Here is an 11,342-nt window from a genome sequence, read left to right as displayed (position 1 = left end):
ATTTAATTTTTGTCGAACTGTTGGATCACCTTTATCCACTCTCCAGTCATACATTGTAACTGAACATTTTTCAGGGCTGGCACACTGTCGTTAGTACATTTAAGTTGCTCAGTAAATACTTATGGAATGATGTCACTTCCATGCTTAAAATCCTTTAATGTTTTTCCAAGCCTAAAGGAGGTCTTCTTTTTCTGAGACTCCAATGATCACCTAATCATCTTTACATTTTCAGACTATAAAAGGTTTTTGTAGACACACCAATGATTTTTTAATAAATTTGTAACCCTTTACCTATTGCACTCCCAGAGGACAGCTTATTTACTATATATATTCACATAGGTTGTGAAGGTCTGTAGCCTAAAACATCTATTTGGGCATCTAAGCATACTCAGAAACCAAATCAGGATTATTATTACTTGCCAGTACCAGTACCTCACCTCAAGCCTGGCTTTTTGCAGTTAATTGGCCATGGGCTCACGAAGATTTTTTTTTTCTGTCCCGGCTGGCTTCGAGCCGCATACTCCGGGTCTTAGTCTCCTGAACAGCTTGAATACTCGGCTGGTACTCTTCTAAAAAAAAAATAATAAAAAATAAAAAAAATTGAACCTTAAACCGGAATCAAACTAGGTGGAACTGGAACAGCACATGCGCAGTCATGAGTCCAATCAGCGTCGGCCGGAGGAGCCGCCAAGGGAGGTGGTGCGCACGCGCGGCGCCCAGCCCTCCATTGGCTGAGCAAAGGCGGGAGTCTTGAGCTCCTCCGGCGAGGGAGGCGGGGGGTTGTTGTCTACGTGGGGTGCTTCGTCGCTGGGCGCGCGGTTTGTCAGATTCTCGCGGGTGCGTCCCCTGAGGGGAAGGGTAGGAATACTGCGGCGGCCTGTGGGTTCAAGCGGGACAAAGTGGGGAGAAGGCGCTGAAGCAGGCCTCCCAGGGGGTAGGGAGGCGGCGGGAGCGGCCGCGGCCTACTCCTGCGGCTCCCACCGCGGCGACGAGAAGTGGGCGGGACGGCCGGCGTCCGGCCGCGAAGGGGGCGGGGCCCGCGGGAGCTGGGGACGCGCAGTGGGCGGGGCGGGGGCCATCGCCGGTCCGGAGAAGCCAGGGGAGGAGCTCTGGGGTCTTGGTGCCAGGATGGCCTTAAAAAAAAAAAACAAATAGGGGCTGGGATTTTGGCCTAGTGGTAGAGTGCTTGCCTTGCATGCACGAAGACCCGGGTTCAATTCCTCGGTACCACATACATACAAAAAGCCGGAAGTGGTGCTGAGGCTCAAGTGGTAGAGCTCTAGCCTTGAGAAAGTCCAAGGACAGGGCTCAGGCCCTGAGCTCAAGCCCAGGACTGGCAAAAAAAAAAAATAGGAATGTGGCTTAGTGTTAGAGTGCTTGCTTAGCATGCACGAAGCCCGGGGTCCAATGCCTCAGGACCACATAAACAGAAAAAGTCAGAAGTGGAGCTGTGGCTCAAGTGGTAGAGCGCCAGCCTTGAGCATAAGAAGCTCAGGAACAGAGAGAGCCCAGGCCCTGACTTCATGCCCCAGGACTGGCAAAACAAGTAAATAAATTAATAAAATTCTAGCTTCCATGTGCGAGAGAAAACCTTATAAAATGCTTTTTATGCAACCATTATTATTATAAAGGCCCAGAAATCAAGCCCCATGATGACCCCTCCCAAAAAAAAACCTTCAAAGAGGGAATAAATAGAGCACGTGTCAAGTGTGAGGCCCTGAGTTCAAATATGTGTTATTTCAAAAAACAAAAATAACAAGGTGGGGGGCAGGAGTTTGGCCAAGTGGTAGAGTGCTTGCCTAGCATGCACGAAGACCTGGGTTCGATTCCTTGGTACCACATACATAGAAAAAAAAAAACAGAAGTGGTGCTGAGGCTCAAATGGTAGAGCTGTAGGCTTGAGAAAGTCTAAGGACAGTGATCAGGCCCTGAGCTCAACCCCAGGACTGGCAAAAATAAATAAATAAATAAATAAATAACAAGAGGGTTTGCCTAGCATGAGCATGGCCCTCTGTGGCTGCTATGTGCAGGCTCTTGCAGAGTTTATTCTAGAACAGTTTCACACCTACATGGTGGAAAAGCTTTCCCAGACCCTGGCTCAGCATCCTGAGAGTGTCAAGAGCCAAGTGGCTTTATACTAGGCCCTGGAGAAAATGCCCAAAGAAAAGTGCTAGTAATTTTAAAAGCAGTAAGACTCACATACTGTAAGTGTAGCTCAGATGGTTTGCTGCCAGCTTCAAACAAGAAAGCCAAGAGACAGCAGGGGCCCTGAGTTCAAGCACCAGTAGCAGCATAAAGAAAAGTAAAAATGGAGGAAAATGAGGTGGAAAGGTCTAGGATCAGCGTTTGTGTAGTAGAGCATTTAATTAGCTCCAACTTCAAACCCTGGTACTGCCAATTAAGGAAGAAGTTGAGGCATGATCATATATGCCTATAATCCCAGCATTTGAGAGGAAAGAGGAGGAGGAAAGATGTCAAAACACCATGACCATCCTGGTCTATATAGTGAGATGTTGTTTGAAAAGATCCAAGAATGTGTAGAGTGATAGGGGAGGGAAGAAGAGGAAAATAACTAGATTACATTGCATATGTGCATGAAACTATCACAGTGAAATCCTCCTTGTGAATGGCTGATGTATAAAAAATCCAAAACATAACCAATAAGATTGCTTTAGTATTTTGGGTGAAATGAACTAATTTCTTTCTTTCTTTTCCTTTTTTTTTTTTTTGGTTGATCATGAGGCTTGAACTCTGGGCCTGGGCACTGTCCCTGAGCTCTTCATCTCAGGGCTAGCCTTCTACCACTTTAGCCACAGCACCACTTCAGGTTTTTTGGTGGTTAACTGGAGATAAGAGTCTCCTGGACTTTCATGCCCAGGATAGGTTTGAACCGCTCAGATCTCAGCCTACTGAGTAGCTAAGATTACAGGCATGAGCTACAGGCACCCAGTGCCTGTGAACTTTCTTCAATTTACTTTGAAATTGATCAACAAATTAGTTGGCTTATGGAAGCCCTAGGTCACAGGTAAACAGTATTATTAGGATTCTAGTCAAGATTGGCTCTCCAGTTTTATAGTCTCCTCAACTTTCTTCTGGAGCTTTAACCCAAGGCCTAGCACTTACTTGACAAATGTTCTACCATCTGAGTGAGATTTTTTTTTTTTTTTTTTTTTTTTTTGCCAGTCCTAGGGCTTGAATTCAGGGTCTGGGCGCTGTCTTAGCCTTTCTCTAGCCTAGCACAGCAACATTTCGTTTTTTCTAAGTCCTGAGGAATTGAGCTTGGGTCTTCATGCATGCTAGGCAAACACTACAACTAGGCCAAACTCCCCTAGCCCTTTTTTTCCTTTTTTTGTTCAGTAGTGGGGCTTAAACTGGGCCTAGGCGCTGTTTCTGAGCTCTTCAGCTCAAGGCTAGCACTCTACCACTTGAGCCATATAGCACCACTTCTGGCCTTTTCTGTGTATGTGGTACCAAGGACTTGGATCTAGGGTTTGGTGCATGTTAGGTAAGCACTCTACCACTAGGCCAAACTCCTGGCTTCTGAGTTATGTTTTATGTATCTTTTTTTTTTTTTGATACCAGTCTGGAAGCTTGAACTCAGGGCACAGGTGCATAGATGCTATCCTTGAGCTCTTTTTTTTCCCCCCTCAAGGCTAGAACTCTACCACTTGAGCACATTTCTGACTTTTCGGAAGTTTATTGGTAATAAGAATTGTACATGGCTAATGGCTATAATCTCTAATGCCTGTAAGTGTACCTACTGGCGAGACTGAAATCTGAGGATCATGGTTTAAAGCCAGCCACTCAGGAGGCTGAGATCTAAGGATCATGGTTTAAAGCCATCTGGGGTACTAAAGACCTTGAGACTCTTATCTTCAATTAACTACTAGAAAACTGGAAGTGGTGCTTTTATCTGAAGAGCTCAGGGACAGTGCCCAGGCTCAGAATTTCAGACCCATGGCTGACAAAAAAGAAAAAAGGAAAAGAATTTCATGGACTTGGGACCAGGAGCATGGCCTAGTGGTAGAGTGCTTGCCTAGCATGCATGAAGCCCTGGGTTTGATGTGTTGGTTGTCACATACACTTGAAAAGCCAGAAGCGGTGCTGTGGCTCAAGTGCTAGCCTTGAGAAAGCCCAAGAACAGTGTCCCGGCCCGAGTTCAAGCTCCAGGACTGGCCAAAAAAAAGAAAAGAATCTCATGGGTATTCCTGTTGCCTTTGAGCCATGATCCTCAGATCTTAGCCTCTTGATTAGCTTGGATGAGCCATTAGTGCCCAACTTGGTGAACTATTTATATTTGGTGACGATTCTAATCATACTCAAGTGATTTCTGTTTTGATTATTTTCAGATTAGTACAGCTAAAGATGAGACGATCTGCAGCACCAAGTCAATTGCAGAGGAATTCCTTCAAAAAACCAAAGTTTGTACCTCCAGGAAAAAGTAATTCAAGTCTGAATGAAGAGAATCCAAAGCTGAATCCAGATATAAAATTATTTCAGGTAGTAAACAAAAAGGGAATCATATGAGAAGCAAAGCTGTGAGATTTTTATCTCCAATGTATTTCCAAGAAGTTGAAAGTAGAAGTATGGCTCAAGTAGAAGTGTGCTAGTGTTGAGCACCAAAGCTCAGGAACAGTGAGTTCAAGCCCTAGGACTTCAACCCAAAAAAAGAAGAAAAGAAGCCATTTAAAGAGTTATCAATATTTAACTGCTTATAGGATTTTTTTTTAGTGTCTATGACAAAGTCTTCTGAAATCTTTTAAAATTTATTTATGGGGCCGGGAGTTTGGCCTAGTGGTTAAAGTGCTTGCCTAGCATGCACGAAGACCCGGGTTTGATTCCTCGGTACCACATACATAGAAAAAAGCCAGAAGTAGTGCTGAGGCTCAAGTGGTAGAGCTCTAGCCTTGAGAAAGTCCAAGGACAGTGCTCAGGCCCTGAGCTCAAGCCCAGGACTGGCAAAAATAAAAAAATAAAAAAAAATTTATTTATGTATTGCCAATTCTGGGGCTTGAACTCAGGGCCTGGGCACTGTTTTGCTGCTAATACTCTGCTACAGGAGCCATAGCACCATTTCTAGCTTTTTCTGTGTATGTGGTACTGAGGAATCGAACCCAGGGCTTCTTGCATGCTAGGCAAGCATTCTACACTAGGCCACACTCCTGGCTCTGAAATTTATTTTTAAATTGGTTAAAGATGACATTTTTTCTCTTTTTTTAAAAAAAATTATAGCTTATTATTGGGGTAAATATATAGATGAGTTGGAGTTATATTCATCAGGTAGTGGGTACATTACTCTTTTTATTAAAGAATTTATTAACATTGATTTTTATATCATATTTCAAATGACGTGTTTAACAAACAAGTATTCAAGAAGGGAATCTCTATATACAATCACTGGCACTTAGATTTTAGAGGTACATTACTCTTGAACATTGATAACCCCTTCCCCGTGTTTTTCTCCCACTTTCCCTCTCTTCCATCCCCAAACATTTTATTGTTGTTGTGGTTGTACTGGAATTTGAACTCAGGGCCTTATGTGTGGTAGGCAGGCTCTTCACCACTTGAACCTTGCCGCTAGCCCAAGATGATATGATTATTTGTTCTCTGTTTATTGACAGATTTTATACCGATTTAATTTAAACCTTAAATTCTTTTTATTTATTTATTTTTTAATTTTCTGGTCATGGGGCTTGAACTCGGCCCGGGCATTATCCCTGAGCTCTTCAGCCCAAGACTACCACCCTACCCTTGAGCCAAGCCCCACTTCCCTTTTCTAGAGTTAATTGGAGATAAGAGTCACAGGTCCTTTTGTGCCCTGGCTGGCTTTGAACCTTGATCCTAAGATCTTAGCCTCTTGAGTGGCTAAGATTACAGGTGTGAGCCACCACACTGGATAAATCTTAAATTCTTTTAAATAGCCTTCTATTAAGAAAAAAGTCCTACTAACTGTTGAACTTGTAAATGACCAAGCCACATTCCCTCCCTGTATAGTTAATTTGTATAATGTCTGCTGGGTACCATTGCTGCATTTGTTCCTCCTAGGAACTTTTTTTGTTTGTTTGTTTGTTTTTTTTGCCAGTCCTGGGCTTGAGCTCAGGGCCTGAGCACTGTCCTTGGATTTTCTCAAGGCTAGAGCTCTACCAACTGAGCCTCAGCACCACTTCTGGCTTTTTTCTATGTATGTGGTACCAAGGAATCGAACCCGGGTCTTCATGCATGCTAGGCAAGCACTTTAACCACTAGGCCAAACTCCCGGCCCCAGGAATGACTTTTTTTTTGTCAGTTGTGGGATTTGAGCTCTTCAGCTCAAGGTCACTACCCTACCCCTTGAGCCACAGTGCCTCTTCTGGTTTTCTGGTAGTTTATTGGAGATGAGTCTCTTGGACTTTTAATGCCTGGGCTGGCTTTGAACCAAGAATCTCAGATCTCAGCCTCCTGAGTACCTAGGATTACAGGCATATAAGCCTGGTTCTATGGCTCAAGTTGTAGAGCGCTAACCTTGAGAAAGCCCAAGGACAGTGTCCAGGCCCTGAGTTCAAGTCCCATGACTGGCAAAAAAAAGTTTAAAAACTCTGTAGTCTTGATTTAGAAATATAGAAACTGGAGCTGGGTACTGATGGCTCATGCCTGTAATCTTAGCTTGTCTGGAGGCTGAGATCTGAGGATTGAGATTCAAACCCATCCAGAGGAGGAAAGTCCATGAAACTCTTACCTCTAGTTAATCATCGAAAAACCAGAAGTAGCACTGTGACTCAAAGAAGTAGAGTGCTAGCCTTGAGGGAAAAGTTCAAGGACAGCACCCAGGCCCTGAGTTCCTGAGTTCAAGCCCCATGACTGCCAAAAAAAGACAGGAAATAACAGAACCTGATCGTTCATTTTAATGAATCTGTTATGTTACATAAACATATGGGAAATTATGTAGTTTCTGTTTAAAATGTATGTTTGTTTTTTTTAGAGTGCTGTAAATAATATACATCTCCAGTCACAAAATGATCCTGGAATGTGCAGTTCAAATCTTTCACTCACTGAAGAAAGCACCAGTGAAGTTAATCATGGAGATGATCCTAGTGGTAAATATTGTTTTGAAGCATCTGCAATGACTTTAGATCCATATCATACAGGTAAGACTGTGCTTTTTATTCCAGTTTATATGTTACCATCATATTGCAGTATTCTTTAAATGATTACTGAAGAATGAGCATAGGGATTTCTCTTTGAAACCCCTCTTTGGAGAGTCTCACTACTTTCCTTTCTGTTTTTTTTTTTTTTTGGTCAATCCTGGGGCTTGAACTCAGGCCTGAGCATTCTCCTTTGGTTTTCTCACCGTCAGAGCTGTACCACTTGAGCCACAGCATCACTTCCAGGTTTTCTATGTATGTGGTACCGAGGACTTGAACCTAGGTCTTGCAAGCACTCTGTCACTAGGCTAAATTCCTAGACCCTCTTATTCTTTTCACTTTCAAATAAACTTGCTCCGGTCTACTTTAAAAAGAATGTAATATATTCTATTTGACAGTTGTTGGTGTAATATTACTAGATTATTGATAATTCAGTTATAATAGTTATTATAACTTGTCTTTAGTGATTAGATTACTGTGTAATGAAACATGAATATAGCTCAGTGATACATGCCTTGGCATGTACAAGGTAACACCATAAAACCAAACAAATCCCTAAACAAAACAAATTATGTATTTTATAATACATACATTTTGTATTTTTTTTGCCAGTCCTGGGTTTGGGCTCAATCTGAGCACTGTCCTTGGACTTTCTCAAGGCTAGAGCTCTATTGCCTGAGCTACAACACCACTCCTGGCTATGTTGTTGTGCCCAAAGTTCACAATCCCTCCAGAATCCACAACCAATGCTAGCAACAAATAGCCATTTATTAGCAAGCTCCATCTTGGTTCTCCACGCCTTAGAAACCAGTGACGCTTGGAGGCCCGAGTACAGAATTAGCACAGCATTTGTAGTACAGAATAAACACGTTTTAGTTTTCATTCTCACAGCCTCATGTTTTAGTTAACGTTTACATAGAGACATTTCACAATTTCTTATGTTATGGCTTCCCACAGAAGTTTAGTCTTAGGTGTCCTTGCTAGCTGTGGGACACAGCTGCTGTCCTAGAGATTACCTTTGAGCTGTCTGAGTAAACAACTGATGGAGCATCTTACAGTTCTCCTGAGAAGAGGCAGTGAGGGGATTTCTCAGACTTACCTCTTACAGAATGGAGGCTGCTTTAACAAGATGGATTCAGTCTAGCTACGTTCAGTTTAGCTGCCGCTCTTCAATGTATGTGGTACTGGGTCTTTGTGCATGCTAGGCAAGCACTCAACCACTAGGCCAAACTCCCAGCCCAATAAACTATGTATTTTATAATAGATACTTCAGATTGCTTATAGGGAAAGATATTGTTGGGCTATAGAATAGTAACTACCATTCTCAGGATACCTGTGCAAATCAGTAATGCCTTAAGATACTTAACTCTTCTGAAGGAGGTTCTTCAACTTTATGGTTAATGATGGATGAGCTCATTCTTTGCTGAGACAGAAAGGGATTCTATATTTTCCTATTGACCATTTTTCCTAGTGCTGTTTTTATGCTTGTTTTTTGTGTTTTGTTTTTGTGTTTTTCTAATGATATAACTAGTGCATGAATGAGGTTTAGGAAGGTCCCTAAGAACAGGTCTGGATTTGTTAATGTAACTACTGCTCTGACTCACTGATTTGCTCTCCATTCTTTGCTCCTTACTTCCTTTTATTCTCTTTTCCATTTTATTAGGTGAATAGCCTATTTTGCTAGAGCTTACTGTTCTTTACTGATAATGATCCAAGTGTGTTCATTTCTTTTCCAACATGATAACTAATCTCTTCACCAGAGAATGATACCTAAACTCTGGAATATAATATAGACTGCATTACTGATTTGCATGTTTTATTTTGTGTTCTATAGTGGTTTCTCATTCTCATGCCTGTTAAATATGAGAAGAGAGTTAAGATAAATTGAAAAGAGAATTAATTTACTCAATCCTTAATCCCTTTAATCCCTTCTCTGACTTAGTGCATTCATTGGCTAGGAAACCTATGCCAACCTCCTGATACTCGGCTTATTCAGAGAGAGGTTAAATTGGGGGAAAGAGCTTTGTGAGAAACATTTTGTTCTCTATGGTGGGTTAGTGGAGAGGGATATAGTATATAGAAAAGCAGGGGAATGTGAGAGACATTTAATATATACAGGTACTTAGCTTTTTTGTGTGTATGTGTGTGTGGTCTTGAGGTCTGAATTTAGGGCTCTGCTCTACTGCTGATCCACACCCCTAGACAAGATAATTAACGTTTTGATAGCCTTTTAATTCTACATCTGATCCATTCTGAAGTGATCACATGCAAGCTTGTATGTATTAAAGTATGTTTCTGTTTCACTATGTCTCCTTTTATTTTTGTACTGATCCTAGGGCTTGAACTTGAGCCTGGGCACTGCCCTTGAGCTTTTTTTTTTTTTTTTTTTTCTTTTTTTTTGCCAGTCCTGGGCTTGAGCTCAGGGCCTGAGCACTGTCCTTGGACTTTCTCAAGGCTAGAGCTCTACCACTTGAGCATCAGCACCACTTCCAGCTTTTTTGTATGTATGTGGTACCAAGGAATCGAAGCCGGGTCTTCACGCATGCTAGGCAAGCACTTTAACCACTAGGCCAAACTCCCGGCCCTGCCCTTGAGCTTTTGCATTCAAAGCTAATGCTGTGCTACTTGAATCACAGATTCACTGCCAGGTTTTTGGTAGTTAATTAGACATAAGAATCTCTTGATTTATCCAGACTGGTGGCTCACACCTGGTAATCCCCTAGCTACTCAGGCTGAGATCTGAGGATCCTGAGGATCAGGTTCAAAGCCAGCCTGGCACTAAAGAACCTGAGACTCTTATCTTCAGTTAACTACTAGGAAATGGGAAGTGGGGCTGTGGTTCAAGTGTAGTACCAGGGCCTAGCCTTGAGCTGAAGAGCTCAGAATAGTGTCCAGGCCCAGAGGTAGGGCGGTAGCCTTGAGCTGAAGAGCTCAGGGACAGCACCCAGGCCCAGAATTTAAGCCCCATGACCACAAAAAACAACAACAACAACAAAAATCAAAATCTCATGACTTTCTTGCCAGGTCTGGCTTTGAACTGCTGTCCTTGATCTCATGCTCTGGGATAGCTAGGATTATAGTCACACAGCTTTCAAATATAATCAAAAAAATTTCTCCTGTTTTATTGTTTAAAAAAATGACAAGAAAGAACCATAATTACTAGGTATTTCAAAAACTAAGAGGAAATATTTTGACTGCTTTAATCACAAAGAAATATGGTAGTTAGGTATGATGGTACACATTTGTAAACCTAGCTACATGGGAGACACAGGCAGGAGAAGACTATATCTGAGAAATAACTAAAGCAAAAAAAAAACTGGAGCTTTGTCTCAAGTGGTAGAATGACTGCCTAGCAAGTAAGAGACCTTGAATTCAAATCCATAGAGAGACATAGGGAGAATGCATATTTGAGGAGATAGCTATGTTTAATCTGATTCAAACATTCATGTGTGCCATCAAAATATTATATGGCATGTCTCTCTCTCTCTCTCTCTCTCTCTCTCGCTCTCTCGCTCTCTCGCTCTCTCGCTCTCTTATACAAATTAAGCCAGTTGCTGGTGACTCCCACCTATAATCTTAGCTACTCAGGAGACTGAGATCTGAGGATCCAGGTTTGAAACCATCCAAGCAGATCTAAGAAACTCTTTCCTCCATTTAAACTTCAAAACCCCAGAAGTGGAGGTCCAAACTTTTTTTTTTTTTCTTATTGGTTGTAGAGCTTGCACTCTGGGCCGGGGCACTGTCCCTGAGCTCTTCAGCTCAAGGCTACTGCCCTTCCTCTTGAGCCACTTTTGGTTTTCTAGTGGTTAATTGGAGATAAGAGTCTCATAGTCTTTAGTGCCGAGGCTGGCTTTGAACCACGATCATCAGGTCTCAGCCTCCTGAGTAGCTAGGATTACAGGCATGAGCCACAGCGCCTGGTGTATTTTTAAACTAATGTATATTTGGATTGTTTGAGATGTTTTTGTTAAAACAAGGCTAAAATGAGTATCATATATTATATACATTTAAATATATCAATAGAATAATATCTTGGAGTAGGATGCTGATCATAAGTTATGGGCATTTATTATACTGATTGACTTTGGTCTTCCTGTATTCTTAGCCGTGTTTATTTATTTATTTATTGAGTATTAGGGTTTGAATTTAGCTTTGTTTGTTTTTTTTTTTTCCCAGTCCTGGGTCTTGAACTCAGGCCTGAGGACTGGTCTTGAGCTTCTT

General features: G+C 42.0%; 1 protein-coding gene across 2 annotated transcripts in view; it reads left to right on the top strand.

Annotated features, from left to right (window-relative positions):
* The first annotated feature begins 773 nt into the window (after positions 1-773).
* The window catches only part of Rad54b (RAD54 homolog B), a 75,435-nt gene continuing 64,866 nt past the window's right edge, over positions 774-11,342 (top strand). The window contains exons 1-3 of one of the 2 annotated variants that reach the window (XM_090339067.1): positions 774-837; positions 4,350-4,500; positions 6,959-7,124. In XM_090339067.1, the coding sequence (XP_090195193.1) occupies positions 4,366-4,500; positions 6,959-7,124 (301 nt within the window). In that variant the 5' untranslated portion in view covers positions 774-837; positions 4,350-4,365. Of the gene's footprint in view, positions 859-4,349; positions 4,501-6,958; positions 7,125-11,342 lie in introns of both variants that reach the window. The other variant, XM_090339068.1, reaches the window with a different exon arrangement.

This window comes from Megascapheus bottae, chromosome 9 (assembly GCF_031878675.1).
Source record: "Megascapheus bottae isolate mThoBot1 chromosome 9, mThoBot2.hap1, whole genome shotgun sequence".
Taxonomy (NCBI): domain Eukaryota; kingdom Metazoa; phylum Chordata; class Mammalia; order Rodentia; family Geomyidae; genus Megascapheus; species Megascapheus bottae.
The sequence above is the reverse complement of the archived record's forward strand: the minus strand, read 5'-3'. Positions and strand labels throughout refer to the sequence as shown.